We start from the raw sequence: 20,720 nt of genomic DNA, 5'->3' as shown, positions 1-20,720 counted from the left end.
TCTTCATACTCCCATACCAAGATGATGAACAAAGACCATGACCCACAGTGTAGTGACCCAAACATTCACATCAAACCATCCTCTTCAGCTGTGACTGTAATTGCAGACATAATATTTCCATACAAAGATGATGAAAACAATGACTGGACTTAGCAACTGGGCCACTGACCACTCCAGTAAGGCAAACAACCACAAACACCTGATTAAGGATGACACCTGATTTGTGGCTCCAGAAATGAAGACCAATATTCTCTGACCAACCATGACAAACAGCCCTGTAAAAAAGTACTGTTGACAGCTCCAAGATGAGGTCTCATTCTTGGAAACCTTCAACTGGTGAGTTATATATTCCAGCTTTAGACAGGGCTCCTGCTCTGATGTCCTCATATAACTGAGTGGTACCGCTCAACTTTAGGAATAGCAAAAGCAGAAGACATGTCAACTGGAAAACTTTAATCTCCCTTGGGCAACAAGGGCCTCAGATTTTCAACCTGCTAAACCCATTTCTGTTTACAGGATGGTGATCATCAGCACAAGCAACATATCAATCCTGTCCAAGCAGCAGTCAACATTCAATGAAAGGAATCTACAGCCAAGTATATGTCTGTACCAAAAGAATAAACAGCAGAGGATGCAGTACACCATAGAGGTGGGATATTCATACCTTTCTGGCCCCCAATATGCCAATATGTGATTAATAGAAGCTATCAAAAGTTGGTTATTAGCTACTCTTTCTGGAGAGACCTCTGCTTTTATTGCAGCCTGAGGACTATGACTTCAAACAAAATGCCAAGAGTTCCAGGCATAGACATCAAGATGAAGTTGAAATTGTGGGTAATTTAACTGGTTTGGGATGGATTATTTGGGTTTTTTAGTTGCCTACCTATGGCACCAAATGCAATGGAAGAATACTGACCAGTGACTGATCTTAGCTCACTGAAGGAGTTTGTGCAATAAACCCTCTCAGGATGAAACTGGACAAGTCCCAGTTACAACTTCTGTTATAAAGTTTCAAATTCTTTAACTGGCAACTGCAGCTTTTTGTTGTTATCATCTGCAAACATCAGTTAATCCTCAACAAAGCTTCAGTTCACTATCATCTGCAAAAATCAGTACCTCCACATTTCAATCACGTCACCTTTCCTTACCTAACAATTAATCACACACATCTATCCTTTCCCAGACTTCTCTCATCAGTCCACCCACACAAATACAAGCCAGCTAGTGGTCTTATCATACAAATTTGAGATATTTTAATTAAGTCGCTCTTATGTGTAAGTACTCTAAAACAAGATACTTTTATGTAAGAAATGTCTAATTAGTCTCAATATATTACCCTTTATATCACAGATCCTCAAAACCCTAAACATAATATCTTTTTATTATTTCTGTCAGTTTTTTCTAAATTCTTATACACCACATAACAATTTTCCGTATGCTGTACTCTCAAACTTCTCACCCAGCTTTTGACAGTATCTCTTCCAAACAATCCCTCTTTCGTGTCTTCCTTTCTCAGTCAGAACAATGCCATCCACCTCCCAGGTATACTAAATGTAAGGGCCATATAACTACAATATTGCTTCACAAGCATTCCATGATTTACACTAGCTAATTCCATTCTTGCATCATTCAGATCTACTTCCCTTCTACCCTGTTCATCCAACAACTTTTCAAAATGCTGACTCCACCAAACAGAATTGCATTCTCTTCAGGAAGCAACTATTTGCCTTTTATTTTATTATCAATACGTTCACAAATCTTATTACCTGAATTTACCTCCATAAAGTATACATGCTTTTTAAAAAGGATGCTTTTTACAACTTCCAACAAATCTGTAGAATTATCTGAACTGAAGTCTTTACCTTTTCCTTATTATTTAACAAAATCAAGCAAATACCCAAAATCAAGTAATGTGGAGGTCAATTTTTCTCACTCAGCTAAACATAAATTTAACTGATCAAAGACCATGGCCCTCTTTGTTACTTGGAATAGTCTGATTTTTCTGTTTTTGTTTAACAACCTGCAATTTTATTTTTTCAGTATCTTCAGCATGGTTATCATTAGATTACTATACATCATGCAACTAAATCACGTCCTCCACATCATGTTCATCTACTGATATTTTTTGCAAGTTTTTTATTTTTGCTTAACTCTTTAAATGACTGATCTTTTTCAAAGGACTTATCTTTATCAAAAAATCTGTCTGCATCTAGTATTTTTTCTTGTAATGGAGCAGGTAATCCACATATACAATCAGTGGGGTATAGTTCAAGTTTGGAAGCATTCTCAGTTTTTCTGCTGGCTGTAAATAATCTAATTTAAGTTATTAATGTTTCTTTATCTATTGGTTTATTTGCATTACATTCTTTTACAAAACAATTATGGCAACCACATACATTATCTTGCACTTGTATGGTGTTTTGATTTGCTTCTTTCTTTGTGCATTTTTTGCATTAACAGTTTTCATCAAGAACATTCTTGATGGAAAAACTGGGGAAGGGGTTATAGTTTCTACTTCATCATTTTCAATAAATGAATATTGTTTTTGTATAATTGGTTTCTTTTTCTGTTCTCTGTTTATTTTCTTTTTGATGAGGCACAGGGTGATACTCATTCTCACTGTACCTGTAGCTGAACTTTCCTTTGTTTCTATTTTGTTATTTGTATTTTCTCCGTTTCATTATTTTCAACTAAATCATCTAATACTTAAAATTTATTTGCTTTTAATATATTGATTCTAATACTCTCCTTGTTGGCTTTTACACTCTCTGCACTTGGTCTCTCTCTTTGGGGAAAGGTTTTATATTCAAAACTAAATTACCTGTGTGTATTTATACAGATTCTGAGGAAATTTTACCTCTTCACGGCTGTTTTGTACAAAAGAGTTCTTTGTGGGGTCTATGAATACTCTTACTATAATTCTTGTTTAGCTTCTCTGACAGACATCCCAGTTCTATTTACTAGTAATTTAAATTCTGTATTGTATAGATAAAAGGGGTACTCTTTACTTTTGGCGTGATAACTTTGGCAACAATTTATACAATTTTGCATTCCATAGTTCCAAGCTGGATGTTCTGTAGTACCACATTAAGCATATATCACCTTAGTGTCACGATAGTTCTTTTCAATGTGGCCAAACTTACATCATTTCTTGCACTTTAATGGTTTTGGAACATTTGCAATTATTTCATGTCTTCGACCTTCAATCTGAATATCTTTTGGTAAATCTTGACCTTAAAATTTAATTTTTGCTCTTCTTAATTTCTTGTTAGGGTTCTTCATATTAAGAACTTGAAATACTTCAACATCTATGTTTGGGTATCTTTTCTTCAAGGAGTCTAACAAAATCCTTCTGTCAAGAAGACCATCATCAACTAGGTTGGGAGGTAAAAAGACTGTTTCTTGAACACTATTCAGCTATTCATGTCAAGTGAAAGTTGCCTCAGTACCTCAGTTCCACTAAGGTCACTGAGGGATTGGTAGGCTTCACACTGGGCCTTGATAGTTGCTTCTACAAACCATTCATGGCTGCTGATTTGCCTGAAGGTCATATCTGATGTTGCTTATTTGGACATCAGGAGTTTTTTTTAGCTTTATTAATGTTATAACAGCTTTGGTTTTTAGCATAAAAAATCTGGACCAAGCTGAACTTCTATGTGGTCAAAGTGAACCATGTATGGGATTTATTTTTTGTTATTTTTTGTTGGAATACTTTGGTAGTACTGTCAACATGCTCAGAGTTCAAAAGTTTTGATTTATTTGATGGAACATAAGGTTCAAGTTTAGTCACCATTCTATTTTTCATTGTCCGTCTGTTGTCTGAATTTCGAGGTGACATCAACTCAGGAGAATAGTACTCCAATGTCACTGTGCCAGATCCTTCCTTTACAGGGATATCTTTTATCTCACATGGGTCATCAACAGGCTGTCTTACAGAATTGACAGAGGAGGGTGTAGAGGGAGTTAAGGGGTCACGAGGTCCAAGGGTGTGGTTTTATAGTTACATCCATTTGATCACATATAAATGAGAAAAAAAGGAACTGTCAGAAAATGCAGTCCTTCTCTCCACCAATGACACCACGAGAGCCAACTCCCAAATGTCCACTCCCTAGCCTACCCCGAAGGGATGGCATCAACATGGTTAGTGGGTTCAAGTGTAACCCAAACCAACTTTGTGGGACTGAAAGCATTATGTAAATACAATCATCCCCACTCTAATAATCTTGATATGCAAACTGGACAGAATGCGGAGAGTCCCAATCCAAAAACTAACCGACCCCTGGAATCTGAAAGTTAGCGTTAAGGAATAGTCCCACCTTAAGTTATCAACACAGCTGGCATATCGATAACTGTTAGGTATAAACGTTATCAGGTGGTTGACAAGGCCACCATATTTTCTACTAATTGGCTTTGAAGACAAACCACAATCCCAGTAATGTCATTCCTTCCCAATAATTCATGTCATTCCTTCCCAATAATTCAGATTGAAAAATATGAGACAAGAAATATATATATAAAAAAGAATTAAAGGAAACTGAGATGACTAAAAAGATTTTATAGGTGTAACAGGAGGAAAACCTCGCAGCAGTACTACGAAACACTTGTTAGCAGGGGGTGGAAAGTCAAATAGAAGAACTAGAATAAGAACAAAGGTACAGTAAAAAGTTATGTGCCAGACTATAAGGAAACTTATGAAACATGCTCTAATTAAAGGAGAAAGCATATGTTTCTTCAGCTACTGGGTGCCGAAATACTTGAAGATAACAGACACCCATTATCTAAAGGGCTGCTTTCCTATACTAAATGAGGATAAAGTGAAGAGCAACACTTCAGGAAACACTGTAAAACTGAAGGAGATTCCTCTGATTTAAATTCTTCTTCTGCCAGAGGAGTTCCGGCGACAGCAGACAACAACATCCAACTACCTGCAATGAATCCATGACTCGATGAAAAGGGAAACTTGGGAAAATGCAGTCTGAAGCTGCTCAACTGAGTTGACACAAGTCGGCTGAGCAAATATGAAGCGACACCCAGCACCAAAGAAAATGGGAAAGATTGGGAGGGGAGGAAGAAGAGGAGCAACAGCAACAACCAACACCCCTGCCTCTTAACAGACTTATGAGCATTCCCAAACGTCACATCCTTAGAAAGCAATGCAGCTATAATAACAACAGAAGATACTGTAACTATGGTAGAATTAGAAAAAGACATATTAACAGAGACAGAAGGATGAGACTTGTTGATAGCTGAAGAAACAGCATGTAAAAACAAACAGGTACATATCAAACAGAAAGAGGAATAGCACACAAGGGTTTAGACTGAGTAGATGTAGAGGAGACTGGTTTAACAATCAACTAAGTAAACGTAACATCAGAATTGGAATACACTACAGACACATTATTATTAATAACACTGTCTATACCTATATAATTAGTCCTATCGGTGCTAATCACCTGCTTACTTGATGCCAATGATTGTAGAAGTCAAATACGATGCAAAGATTTATTTTACCAAAATGATCTTTTGGCTAATGCATTAAACAAGACTCAGAGTGTGAAAGATGAGAGGCAGGTGATGGAGGGCACAGAACCACATTCCCCAGAGAACCAACCCGGTTCCCTAGCAATGGACTCTTACAGTTGTTGCAGGAGAGTCCTAGGCTCTGTCTACAGATGGGTGAAGGCACTGACACCTTACTTCTTACAGGGGAATGCGAAAATGATCGCACACTATAGGGGGACCCAGAATGGTTCCTTAACATAAATTCAGACAAGCCTTCTACTGACTAACATAAGGTTTATGTCCTGTTCTAATTTCTCAATACACTTTTCTTGAACCAAAAAGGGAGCAGAAGGTGGAGCTAAAGAAGAAATTCTTTGCACTAGCTAAAGCATTTGCTAGACTTAGTAAGGAATACTACTGTACAGACAAAAGGACCTGGAGAAGGGGGAGAACTGATAGGTTTATGACCTGACCTATTTGCTTTTGCAATCTATCTGCTTCCCTTCTCTTCCTATACTAATGACCTTAACCATAAGTCCTTCGAAAATCCATACATTCCTTACATCTATTCTCAAGATCACACTTTATACCCTTGTAGCTGGCACAAACAGTGTCTATCTGGCTCAAAAATCAACATCCTGCTAACACAGTAATTATTCCTACAGAATCTGACATTCTCATTCTAACCTTGCTTCCAGTGGAAGGCATCCTAGGAAAAATAAATGGACAGTACTGTAAAAGCAGCAAACAGCCAAAACCATGAAATACCAACGAGCATGTATACTCAATGGCAGTAAGGAGAATTCTGACAAGAGCTAAGACATTTAAAACACATGGTGGAGTACCAGTGTCCTACACAGTTATCTGGGTAAACCATTCGAACTTTTGTTTGAATGTTGACTTGCCTATCAGCGTGGAGATATAAGCTATCTTTGACAGTAGGTAAGATTACCCCCAAATAATATGAATGTATTTCCCTTGTCCATTAATATTCTTTATTATTATATCTAATGCTATGTTTATAATTTCATTTTTGAGTCAATAACATGCAGAAATGAAGGGAATTGGTAGGTCTTGAATGAAAGAAAATATCAGGCTGCCGATACTGACGGGTCAGTAGATGACAATGTTGCATAAGTATCAAGCAGTGGACTTCTTTTGTCATTCATTAAGTATTCCTTGAACAAAACAGTATAATAACAGTAATACGGTATATTTACACTTGTTAGAATTATCTAACTCAAATCAATTTTAGGGAAGTCTTTATCTCTCAACTTACCTGCACCATCTTCTAGATCAATTTCTTTACATGTCCTTCGAATTTTAAAGTTCTTGAATTCACTTTTTCTTTCACTTTGTCCGAAACTCTCGAACAACGTTGAAAAATAAAGACGGGAAAACAAAACTGTTTCCTTATAAGGAATACATTTAACATTAAATTAATTATTTCAATTAGAATATAAAAATGGGAAAGTTAAGCATTTACATTTAATATTAACAAACGGCAATCATTCAGTTTACTTTCCGTCCATAAACGAACACCAAAAAATGGGGACAAAAAGTAAGAACCAAACGAACTAGTCAATTCGACTATTCTCCCACGAATGAAATTACCATTCTCCAATCAACTATTTCTACATCTTCCCCAACAACAAAAAGAAAAGTGGTTACACAAAAAACCATTTTGACAGATTAACTCGACAACAAAAGACAACTTTTATAAAACAAAAACAAACCATTGTTTACAATCTACCTTCCCGAGCTAAACTTCTTATTAGGTTTCTGGAGGCAAAGAGCAGTACTACGGGTAGGCCTAGTAGATGTTTCATTGGGCAAAGCTGTTTCAGTGTCAGGTATTTCATCTGTCTCCAACTCACTAACATTTTCTTCTTGTTCTTCAATTTGAACATATAAATTAGGATCATTAAGTTCAGAATATAATTCTAAAGGTATTAAAAAACTAACATTAACTTCATTTTCACTTTTATCAGGCTTAACAATACGAACAGTACGTACAACACCTTCGTTATCACTGAATGTTTCAACAATTCTAACCAATGGCCAATAAGTTCTAGATTTGGAAGGTAATTTAAACAGAGCAATTTCCTTTTTCCCATTTTCTTGGAGGATGAAAAGATGATCTATCCTTTTCTTTCAAACTTACTAGATATTCTGAAAGCCACCTTTCCTTAAAGCTTTCATAAAGTCCATCCCTAGTTTCCAAAGTACGAGCAAGGAGAGAAGAATACTCATCCTCCTCACCATACTCCCACTTCAGAATCACCAAACATTAATGAAGGAATAAATCTGCCAACCAAGAAATGATTAGGAGAAATTATATCTAATTCATTTTGACAAGATCTATAAGTTAAAGGCCTATTATTCAAAATTTTCTGAATGTCAGAGAGGAAAGTGACAAATTCAGAAAATGAAGGAGTAAATCTACCAAGAGTTTTAAAAGGCAATGCTTAACTGTTTTAATTAATCTTTCCCAAACAGCACCATACCACGCTGCGTACACAGGGATAGTCTTATGAGAAATTGAAGCGACTCTAAACTTCTCAAATTCAGAAGAAGTAAGTAACTGTTCAATTATATTACCAGCCTGAACAAAGGACTTAGCATTATCTGAATAAACAGCAACAGGAACACCAAACCTATTAGAAAATCTAATGAAAGCTAATATAAATTCCGAGGTTGACATAGACTGGACAACTTCCAAATGTATGGCTCTAGTATTGAAACAAGTGAAAATAAGAATGTACACCTTAAATTTTTCTCCATTTTCTCCCTCAACCATAAGTGGCCTGTATAGTCCACACCAGTATGAGCAAAAGGCACACTCAAATTAACCCTGGAAGAAGGAAGCGAAGAAGGAGAAGGATACTTCACTGTGCTAGCATTATAACGCTTGCATACAATACAATCTTAAGGACAGACAAAACTGCTTGCCTAGCCTTCACAATCCACAAACCATGCGCAAAACACTAAGAGTGGATTGCAAACCCATATGCATAGACTTACAATGGGCATAATAAATCAACAACCGGGTCAAATGATGCTTCTTATCCACAAGAATAGGATTGACAATATCAAATTTTAAAGTAATGTTTTTATCAATCCGACCTTTAGTTCGCATTATACCATTGTCATCCAGAAACAAATTAAACTGCCTAACTAAAGGTGAACTTCAACTAAAGAATTTCTACTCTTTAGATAAGATAATTCAAGAGGAAAAGCTTCCTCTTGCATTAACCTTATATAAGGTAATTAGAAGCTGCCTCAACAGGTCAGCTTGAATTTTCCTAAACTTATATACAACAGTAAATACCTTAGAAAACTACACTTATAAGCCTAGAAAAACTAGAAAAATGACTAATATTTACAAGAGGTTCCTTTTAGGAACATTACAGGAGAAATTAAGTCACCCTTCACATTATCAGGAATACAACCCAAAAGACCCTTAGGCCACTCGTCAGGAGAATTCAACCAAGAAGGCCCTTTGATCCAAAGACTGAAATTTTCAAGAAAATGCTTACAAGTACAAGGTTTAGTAAGTAAATCAGCCTGATTGCTAGATGAAGGAATATAAGCTAATGAAACTCTACAATATCTATCAGAAATCCTATCTAACAGATTAGAAATTTCCTTCAACCTATTATTCACAAATGTGTTTCTCTTAGGAGCCCTATTAGAAAGAATCCAACTAAGAACTACTTGGCTATCTATAAAAAGAGTTATGCTTTCAATTTTAGTACAATTTAATAGATTATTTTCAAAAATAGTATCAAAACACTTCAAAGCTAATTGAGCAGCCAAAAGTTCTAAAGTCAGGAGAGTTTTATCCTTAATAGGGCTAACCTTTAGTCTTAGCAAATATCAGGAACTATGACCACCTTGCACAGCATACATAGCACAACCATAAGCTTCCTTAGAAGCATCTGCAAACAAAAACAGCTTGACAGGAGCATCAGTTTTATAAGTTTGTCTGGAAAAAGAAGCTTGACTAACCTCACTGTAAGAACTACAAAATTTACTCCATAACTTAGAAATTTCAGCACTAGCTGTTTCATCCCAGTCCGAAACTTGTTGGCACAACTTGTGAATAATAAGCTTGCCCTGCAGCATTATAGGTGCAAATATGCCAATAGGGTCAAAGACAGAAGATAAAGCTGACAAAATCTGACGCTTTGAGGAAGCACCCTTGTTCAATTGCTTAACCTTTAATTGTAAGGTATCCTGGTTAGAGTCATAAATATATCCTAAAATCTTCATTTCAGAAGAAGCTACCTTTTCACCTTCATCAAGAGTAGATAACAAAGCAGGACAATTAGAACCCACTCCCGTAAAGGCAACCCCCCTGAATTCATAATTTCCTTAATAGAATTGATAATAAATGGCATCTGGGCTCCCTGATTAGAAGAGAGCACCAAGTTATCCATATAAAATTTGTCTTTAATCAGAGAAGCTACTTCATTCCCTCTATAACTAGACAAATGATGTTGAATAATATAATTCAATATAAAAGGAGAACTTACAAATCCCAAAATTATGGTATTATACCTATAAGCAACAAACTTCCCATTTATCTTTCTAAAGAAACAAAATCTATTTCGATCAGACTCTAAAGATAACCTAACTTGGAGAAAAGCCTTCACTATATCAGCTACTACTACATAATCATTATTCCTGAAATACAAAACTAATGACAACAAGTTGTTCATCAAATCAATACCAGGAAAAGCGGCTTCATTTAATGAAGGAGCTTTTCCCACCTTTAAACTACAATTGAATACAGGACGGATTTTAGTGGTGGCATTTTCATCCTTTCTTATGACAGGACGATGAGGAATGAATACTTGGCCTGCGGCTCTATTTTTAACAGGCTCAATAATGCCAAGCTCCTCCTGTCTATCAAAAACTTCCTCATATTTAGAGGATATATTCTGATCTTCTAATTTAGAGTAAATCCGCTCAGCAACTGCCAAAGAAATCTTTAAATTGTTAGGGACTTTTTCAATTAAATCCTTTTTCCATGGTAACTGAACGTGATAATGTCCTTCATGATAAGAAATAGATTTAGCAAATTCAGCAACTTGTTGATCTTCATAAGGAAGGGAATTTTCATCTTTAATCCCAATCGATTCCAGGTTGTAGAAATTGTCGAGTCCATACTCGACACAAGAATCAGGAAAGATATCATTCAATGGATCGAACTTATAGCCTACTGGATTAACTGCAAATTTACTAATAACTTCTGTTTTCCAAGTTGCTTAGGAGGAACAAATTCCAGAAGTCTAATCTTATCAGGCTTAGAAGTCTGTTCAATCTCCAAATTAAGGGAAGAATTATAAAAACTCTAGATTCTCTGTTACATTCAGGTACATATTTAATCTCCTTATTAGGAATAAACCTAACAGATTCAGTTTTACCATTACCTCTTGGTCTATTTTTCCAAGACTTTATTACTATCAACTATAGGACAAGACTCTACCTCCCTTACTGGTTTATCTCTAACACAAGGTTCATAAGAATCAATTCTCTCATAAAAAGCTTCCTTTGTGAAGGATGAACAAAATTGACTACTGTACCAAATGGAATAACCCCATTGGCCAACTTAATTACTCTAACCTTAATATTAAACAACTCTACAGAGTTTAATTCTAACTGACTAAATTCCTGAAGGATATCATTCCCTAGGATACCTAATATATTTACAATTTCAGAATTTCTTCCTGGGTAATTATTACATACAGAATAACCTGCAGATTCCAAATTTTCAACTACAGAAGGCAACATAGGAATTTGGAGGAAAGACTAAAATTTTCCAATGCAAAAAAGAAAGACAACTAGACTTTCTCCCACAAGGCATTGTTAAATCAGCTACCAAATGAAATCCCTCACTAACTCTAGCTGGCAACCCAAAAGAAGAAACTAACCTAGATAAAGGAGCACCACAATAATCTCCCAATTTACAATCAACAATTTGTTTATTAATAACACTAAACTGGGCTCCAGTGTCTAATAGAAAACAACATTTAAAAGATTTCTACCCCTACCAACTTTGAGTGTAATAAAGGGAACAAATATTTCAGACCCTGATTGACAACTTAATACTTTTTACCAAAAATTAATAGCATGAGGACACATTGCTCCATGATGTTCAGATTTATTGCAAGAAAAACATTTATAAGGTAACAATGATTTATTTCCCGGACATTCCGAGGCCCTATGCCTATCACTCAAGCATTTAATGCATAAAGTTAGCTCTTCAGCTCTATTCTTCCTAGCTTGCAAAGTATCAAACCTAGTACATTTAGAAGAGTTATGACCTGTTTCTTTTACAAAATTTACATCTACCAGAAGATAAAGGTTTACTGGTAAATTGAACTTTATTAGAATCATTACTAGCAGTAGATTTATTATTATACTTTGATTGTTGGAAATTACGGTCTTTACCTTCATATTTAACTTTAGGTTTTGCACCAGAATTTTCATTATGACCTAAACTAAGGCGTGCAATAATACTCTGATAATTATCTAACAACTGGTTAAAATTAGGATAAGAAGATCCTGTAGTTCTAGAGAGTTCTATCAAAAATTTCTAGGAAGTTTCCTATTTACAATTTTGCTAATTAGCAATAGAGCAGCCGAATCGACTTCAATCAGATCTATACCAAGTCCCTTCAAGTCAATGAATTTATTATTCAAAGACCTAACCAAAGATTCTACTTCACTAAGAGATTTTACTTCAGAAGTGTTCAAAACTTCACCTATTACTTGATCAATTATGTTGTCTTCATCCAGAAAATTAAGATCTAATTGCTTAAAAGCCAAATCAAAACCCTCATCATTTACTGTAATGTTTTCTACTATACTTAACGCTTCACCTAACAAATAACCCTTTAAATAAATAAACTTTTGAGCATTAGTTAAGTTAGGCATACCAGCCAAAGCATTATTAAAAGCCTTCTTAAAGTTAAAATAGGCAAATGGATTAACTGCATTGTTTTCAAACTTCTGAATTTGAATAGGAGGAGAGGTAATTTTACAATTTTACTAGAACTATTTTGAGGAGTATTCTTATCTCCAAACAAATTATCAAATTTTACTCTAAATTCTGACAGAGTTTTCTGTATTTCATAATGATAATCTCTTGCTGCTTGCATAATACTCTCTAGTTCATCTTCAGCAGCAATTTCACAAATGCTTTCGTCAAAATTCTCAACTATTGCTAAATTAGCATCAATTTTACTGAATAAATTCTTGTAACAAATGACTATTAATTTGATCGTCCTTTAAAAAGTCAACCTTCTTAATATCAAGAGTTATTAAACCCTTAACATAAGCCCTCCTTTTAATTAACTTTTTATTTCAGAATTAGTCATCTTGAACAATGCTATTAACCAACTAAATTACCCAAAGAAAAAATCTAAACTTAACTTATTCAAGTCAATGCAAAGCAAGTTATCATCAATTACTCCCTAATGAGAGAGACAGAGAAAAAAAAAAAAAAATGTACAACTTTACTATGCTAACAGCAAAACTAGGCTAGCCTACCTGAAACTTGATCAAAAATAATTTAGATTGCACTTAACATCAGCTAGGCTAATCAACAGGTTATTTAAATGAAAAGGTTACTAACTTAACCTAAATAAACTTAATCTAAGCTTAAATTAATACAAGTACAAGTAAGGACCAATACTGCTCCTTTCCTTATAAGGAATAACAACAGTATACAAAAAAATCCTAACATTACAAAAACCAAATGAGCCTAGAGAAAAAAATATACTTGACACTAGAACAGCTAGACTAACTTTACTTTAGGCTTTTGCTCATACTAAAGTCAGCCATTCTCCGAGCCAACTTCTCATTACCATCAATATTGAGGTGTACTCCATCCCTGGCATAAAGGCGTGGGTCGGAAAATCCTTAACCCTTTCATTATAAACAAACTATCCTTGCCTGACCATTTATTCAACCACTTATTGAATTTATTAGATTTAGCCTTGAAATCCTGCCGCAACGTCAGCCAAAACTTTCACAGTGGTTCCAAAAGAATCTATCCTCTATTTGGGCAAAAATTAGTTTAGCATCAGGACACAACTTTTCAGTAATTCAGCAAAAGCCTCACAACACTGTTCTACTTTCCATACCTCCGCAGTACTGTGGATAGCATCCAAATCATTGCTGCCCAGGAACACAAAGATGCGACTAGGCCTAGACCTTCTAGGGTTAGCGAAATACCGCTCTACCTCAACCTTGATGTTTTCAAAGGTTGCACCCCCTTTACAGATGTAATTGAACCCGTCACATTCTCTTAAACATAAGTCGGACAACCTACGCACCCAACTATGACCAATAACAAGTCATGGCCACAAAAAACAAAACAAACAAGACGAAAAAAAGTAAACTGAAATCTTATGGAGTGAAATTTTTAAAATTCGAATATGTTAGAATTATCTAACTCAAATCAATTTTAGGGAAGTCTTTATCTCTCAACTTACCTGCACCATCTTCTAGATCAATTTCTTTACATGTCCTTCGAATTTTAAAGTTCTTGAATTCACTTTTTAAGCGAAAGAACACCCGTTCTTTTGTCCGACTGGTACCGCAAGACTAAAGACTCTTTGTCGGATCAAAACCGCCAACAACTCCGTTTTCTTTCACTTTGTCCAAAACTCTCGAACAACGTTGAAAAATAAAGACGGAAAACAAAACTGTTTCCTTATAAGGAATACATTTAACATTAAATTAATTATTTCAATTAGAATATAAAAATGGGAAAGTTAAGCATTTACATTTAATATTAACAAACGGCAATCATTCAGTTTACTTTCCGTCCATAAACGAACACCAAAAAATGGGGACAAAAAGTAAGAACCAAACGAACTAGTCAATTCGACTATTCTCCCACGAATGAAATTACCATTCTCCAATCAACTATTTCTACACACTTTTAATGGTCATAAATAATACCCGACACAGTATACAGTAATAAAGCATTTTATTTAGGGATTTCAATCTATGCATTTTCTGGCTGACATGGAGGGTCCTGGAACAAAACTCAAATATTAATCTAAGATTGACAGTATTTTTATGAGTAAAATACTCACCTGTAATTGACAGACCAAACCAGACCAAACATGAGGATACGGACAAACTCTGAAAGTACTAGTCCAACAGTCCATATTAAACCAGTAGTGATAGGTTCCTCAGAAGACAACCACGTAATAAGGTAGCGCATGAATATCGTCTGCGGAACAATGAAAATAAAATGCATGGCAATACATTAAGATCAATTTTATGCTTTCTTAGCACAAACCATTGCCTTATTTAATCCCATCAATTCAAACTGGTGACCAAAAGCATCGTACCCTTATATAAAAATAAAAAGAAAAACAAGAACCTCCTGCTTTAGAGGGTGAAAGATTCGCAAATAACTGTTACAAGGTCTAATACACCATCTACTTGAACAGGATGGCAACTGAAGTATGAACAGTTCTCTGATTGGATGACACAAGTATGAACGGTTCTCTGGTTGGATCATTTAATAAGAATATACAGAACTGGAAATAAATTTGTTTTGGCATAAACCCACTTAAAAATATGTGATCACTAAAAGGTGGGTCATGCATAAGGACCTGCTGGTTTAATACAATGTCTGAACCAGAAACTAGTGGACTAACCAAAAAAGGAGGGAATGGCAAGTTAATACACAGATACTCAGGAGAGCTCATGTTGATGTCTGCGCTATCATCGCTCAGAATAATTATTGTCTTCACTATACTTCCTCTGTATTATTCTGTAGTTTTTTTTATATTTTCCTAATCTATGTATCTGGCCTTAAAGGAATAGAAACAAGTCTGCATGAACTAATTTACACTGACTCTAATGTGACTATTTAATGTAGTTTCTACACATAATCACTGGGGAATAGTAACATAAAAATACAGATATATTGGTTAATATACAAAACTTCTGGTTTCACCATGGTCTCATTTCTCAAACCTTAACTGATCAATCCTTTACCAGACTGGCATTCGCTGACATGCTGTGTCTTGTTCTCTTACTGGGTGGTATAGAAGTCCCGAGTTTCAGGGGTAATGGGAGGATCTTGTTATAGCGGGAGGCTTTCTTGTAGCTGCCACCTGGGTTGGTTATGAGGAGAGAGCTGGCACAAGAACTGATGAAGTTAAGATTTTATTTCATGATATTCAATGTGGGTGTCTATGTCTGTATGTATATTGCCTCAAAGAGGCAGGGAGGTCTTCATTTATCAAGGGTGGATACCAAGATTTTCATGGTAACTAGGAAGGATTCACATCTGATTCTTGTTATAATGATTGTGAATCTGTTTGGAAACCAGCTAATTAATAAAGATTCATGTAGCTTGCTTAATCACTTACATAGTACTTGACCCATATGGAACAACAGGAAAGGCCCTGAAAAAACTACCAATATAGCCTGTTTTGTACATTTCAGGGAACACCAACTGCACACTGAGGCAAGAGTTCAGGGTTGGTAGGCTTCCTGTCGAATGTCATGAGTAAACCAGCTGGGCACTTCTGTTACTCTTCTCACAGCTGAAGTGGAGAATGGAGCACTCTCAAAGGTGTATCTTATATTCTCCAGGTCATTCTTGTGACAGGACAAGTTCTTCCTATTCAGGGATCTTGTCTGGTCTTACAGCAGCCCCTGAAGTTTTCACATGGGTATTAGCCCCAGCTGATATCTTGGCATACAGCAGGTTAATGATGTAAGTAACAACCACTGATAATATATAGAGAAAAATATAAAATTTAAGCAAGAGGCCAAGCACTGGAACCTATGAGGTCAGGAGCTGTTACAGGAGGAAAACCTAGCAGTTGCACTATGAAATAATTGCTAGGAGAGGGTGGAAAGTATGATGCAAGAAAGAGAATATGAACAGAGATGCAGTAAAAGGAATGAAAGGGGTTGCAGCTAGGGCCGAAGGGATACTGCAAAGAACCTTCAGTAATTCCTACTATGCGCTGCATGAGGTACACTGACGGCACTAACCCCGTATGGGGCCATTGATAATGGTCTCTTCAGTGGCTGAACCCCAAATTTTCCTTCACAGCCTCACTGAACTGTATCTCCATGTCTTCATCTAACTATAGTTATTAACTGAGCAAAGACAGACCTACTTCCATACAAGATGGCTAGTTACTTGGGTAATGAAGCTGACACCTCAATTGCTCTGGTATGACCGACTCTGGACATAATTCATAGGTCACATTAAGTCTTCTATTAAATCCTCAATTTTCAAGCTCTTGCATGGTGGTGGTTAAGGATAATCAGCCAACTCTCGGTACAGAAACTGGTGCCCCACAGTCATTTTTGGCTAAGATTACTGCAGCTCTAAAGAAACAACCACTGGTCAGCATTCAGACCCAAAAGACTATCCAGTCACAAGATCTCTCAAGAAATCATTTTAGATCTCAAAACATTTCAGAATAAAATACAAAAATCTCCTCAGGATAAACAGGTTACCATAAATCATGACTCTCTAAATGCCAATTTTTAGTGCAGATCAATAAGGGATAGAATAGATGTGATTCCAAAAAAATATATTGTAAATGGCCCCTATAATTCTATTGAAATACAATTAGTAAATAAACTCTGTCAGTGAAAAAGATGTTTAGGGAGGGGCCCAGTATCCTTGACCTACTAAAAGGCATACCTCAAGTTTTGTTAGAGTTTAAATTAAATTTTCATCACCACACACCTCAAGTTTGTTAGAATTTAATCTCATCCCCATACAGTAAACCCCCCGTATTCGCGGTCTCACTATTCGCGGACTCACGTATTCGCAAATTTCTCTGTGGAACGTATCTACCCATTATTCGAGGAAAATTTGCTCATTCATGGTATTTTTCACTGAGGAATATTCACTAATTACAGTACTTTCATATCATTTTCATGACTAAATGCACTTTTTGTGATAAAACTATTAAAATACTCAGGTACAAGCATTTTTAGAGTTTTTCGTGTTTAAACTATCAAAATAGGCAGTTCTAAGTGTTTTTAGAAGGGTTTTAAGTCTTTGCGGATTCTAGCTATTCGTGGGGGGGTGCGGTATGCATCCCCGCAAATACGCGGGGTTTATTGTAGTTTGTTATGTGTATCAGTTTAACCAAACTCTATGTTAAGATATTCATTTATCACAGGTCTACACTTAGATGTAATCAATGCAAAGAGAGAAGCATCATCTGCCTAAGCAACAAGCTTATTTACAAGGCCAAACCACATATGGCATTCATCTTACTTTATAGGACACAAACTTAAGATTCTACTAAATTACTTATCACAAATCAGCAATAATAATTAGTATTGAAGGTGATAGCTGTACCAGCTGCATTCAATTTATATAGGTAGTCCCAGCTTATTGGTAGCATCAGTTAGCAGCGTTCTGGTTTTATGGGGCTTGGCTAACAACGTCGTTAACCAGATTTTTGGCACTGATAAGTGGTTTATCAGCATCAGTAGGTGGTTTATCGGCATTAGCATGCGGTTTATTGGTGTTGGTAAGTGATTTTCGGTGTCGGTAAGCAGTTTATCGGCATCAGTAAATGGTTACAGCATCATAAATGCCATTTATCACCATAATTACTGTGATGGTCTGGTTACTGACAATTTTAGGTTAGTGGCGCTTGGCCGAGAATGGAACTCCCACCGTTAACTGGGGACTGCCGTTATAGAGTTTTCTTTATATTTCTGATAACTGATTTTTCAGGGTTACTGCATTCTGCCAGTAACTTGACGATGTATGTCATTCTTGGAGAGGAAAGCACTTGCAAACTTGGATAGTTTTATTTTGGACAAATACACTACACCATATTTCACTTAGCCTCTGCTGAGCATGATCACACTGAAAGACACGAGCATACTATCATTATATGCGGGAGGAGGCAGAAGGCATGTGGAGGCAGAAGGCAGGTGGCGGTCATTCCTGTACGCGTGGTGGCGGGAGGAAACAGGAGGCGGGTGGAGGCTAATGGTGGGCGTTTCGTTGATTTTTGGTAATCGTGGTTACTGATTACTTTCATGAAAAATAATCAATTAGTAATCGATTGCTAACTACTTTTTTTATATCTATATAGCAATTTCTGGTATCTGAGCATAAAAACATGCATAAAATGTATGAATAACATTAGCATTTTATATGTCCAGACATGCATGCATTTCAAGATAACAAATGTGCATGTATCTTCTAAAACAAATGATAAATTCTTATAAAAAACTAGTTTACCATAGCCGTCTGCGCATGCGTGCCTAAGGATACTCCTATCACATGATGCTGGGTTTGTACGTTAGGAAAATACAAATTATTGTTGAATTTGTCATATTAATATAAAAAGTAGTTTTAGCATTAAAGTATCAAAGCAAATCTGACTCTAACACTGTAGAACAATGTGTTTTTATTCTCTAATTAGAGATCGAATCCAGTAACCGATTACGCCCATCACTAGTGGTCAGTGCTGGAGGCTAGGAGCTACAGATGTGGAACATTCATGACTGCGTGATACCAGAAAAAATACTTCTGTACACTAGAGCCATTCGAACCTTTTCTGTAATGTTCCAAAGTACTGCTGAAGCAAGAACCGGTAGCCGAAACTCAGCTGTCAAGAACGTTTCCTATTAAGGCTCACTGTAGCCAAACATTCACACCATTCTCTCCTTACTATGTTCCAGCCACTAAACTTTTCAGTTCTCTGCAAAGGAAAGTGTGATGAGTAGCCCAGGCCCAGCAAACAAAACAAATTACAAACGTTTTGGCATAAAGGAATGGCGTAACATTTAAGAATTACTTTAAAATAATTTACCAGAGGATTGCGAGATGCCTAGGCCTGATAAAAAAAAAAATAATTCGTAAATGTTTGGCCTAAAGGAATTGCGTAACATTCAATAATTACTTTGAAAGTAATTATTTACTGGCGGCTTGCAAATAGCATGGCGGTAAACAAATCCTAAAGGCAAAAGTTTGGCCTAACAGAATGACGTAACATCCAAGAATTACTTTTAAGGCAATCACTTACCAGTAGCTGGGGGCAGCCTATGCCCAGTAAATAAATCATGGATGCAAAAGTTTTTGGCCTAATAGAATAGCCAAAGCCCGGCAAGCAAAACATAAATGGAAAAGTTTTGGCTTAACGGAATGGTGAAACGTTCAAGAATTACTTTTAAGACCAAACTATTACTGGATTGTTAATGAATCTAAATCAAGGTAATGAAGAAGAAGAAGAAGAAGAAAAAAAAAAAAACTCATCCTGAAAGAACTCTGCTCGAAGGCTATGAAATACGCGTTCTGGTGGTTGTGTAATACTACTGAAATCCGGTGAAATAACCAGAAAATAAGAATAAGCTGCAGTAAGCACATGATGTTTAATCGAGTACTACAAAAAGCAGAATGCGGTGGTTAGCTAAGTCGTTCCTGGTATTGCTGTTAGGGGATGGTACTGTGCGCCTACACTGAGCAATCAAAGCGCCACCTGCAAAATTTGAATTTAGGCTGCCGCATGTGGAAAACTATAGCTATGTAATTACTGGGTAAGTCACTTATATAAAATTCACTTTTCAAAATAAAAATGGACATAAGTTGTAGACAGTCTACATTACATTTGCAAATTTAATACTCATTTATCCATCTTTATTTTTTAATTTTCAAGTGTGCTTAATCATTTATACTTAATCTGGAAGCCTTTTTACCATTTTTTCACTCATACTTCTTAGAAATTTTGTTGGTCATACAGGTGCACAGACATAAATTGAACAGACTGAAATCAAAGACAACTGCACAGGCTAGGTACGGCCTAAGCAAAGCTTACATTACTGACATATAACCAGGCAACTGGTATGACAAAATTTCCTGTATGGGCATTAAAAAGTAACAGCTGGTATATAAGGACTGGATTTCCCTGGAAAAGAACAGTAATTATATAAATACACCAAATAAAAATATTGACAAATTTATCTTTCTAAGACTATCAAATACAATTACTACGAAATTTATTTACAAAAAACAAAATAAAAGTCACTTACTGGTCCGATGAAGCCCAACGTAAGGGTGAAAATAAAAATCAAGATGCCAATAATGAGTCTTGTTTTTATAAAGCGTAAAACAACCCTATGGAATGAAGCACTATCTTTACCCATTTTCTTGACTTCTTCATTCCATAACATTTCCAACCTGA

At 35.9% G+C, this 20,720-nt stretch overlaps 1 protein-coding gene across 10 annotated transcripts in view; it reads right to left on the bottom strand.

Moving 5' to 3' along the window:
• Nucleotides 1-20,720, bottom strand: part of LOC136828667 (ATP-binding cassette sub-family C member 5-like) — a 323,720-nt gene that overhangs the window by 253,380 nt on the left and 49,620 nt on the right. For all 10 annotated transcript variants that reach the window (XM_067086736.1, XM_067086729.1, XM_067086727.1 and 7 more), the window contains exons 6-7: nucleotides 20,569-20,716; nucleotides 14,619-14,758 (exon numbers count right to left, since the gene is read on the bottom strand). In XM_067086736.1, the coding sequence (XP_066942837.1) occupies nucleotides 14,619-14,758; nucleotides 20,569-20,716 (288 nt within the window). The remainder of the gene's footprint in view (nucleotides 1-14,618; nucleotides 14,759-20,568; nucleotides 20,717-20,720) is intronic.

Source organism: Macrobrachium rosenbergii, chromosome 43 (genome assembly GCF_040412425.1).
Source record: "Macrobrachium rosenbergii isolate ZJJX-2024 chromosome 43, ASM4041242v1, whole genome shotgun sequence".
Lineage (NCBI taxonomy): Eukaryota > Metazoa > Arthropoda > Malacostraca > Decapoda > Palaemonidae > Macrobrachium > Macrobrachium rosenbergii.
This window is presented reverse-complemented; position numbering and strand designations above follow the sequence as displayed.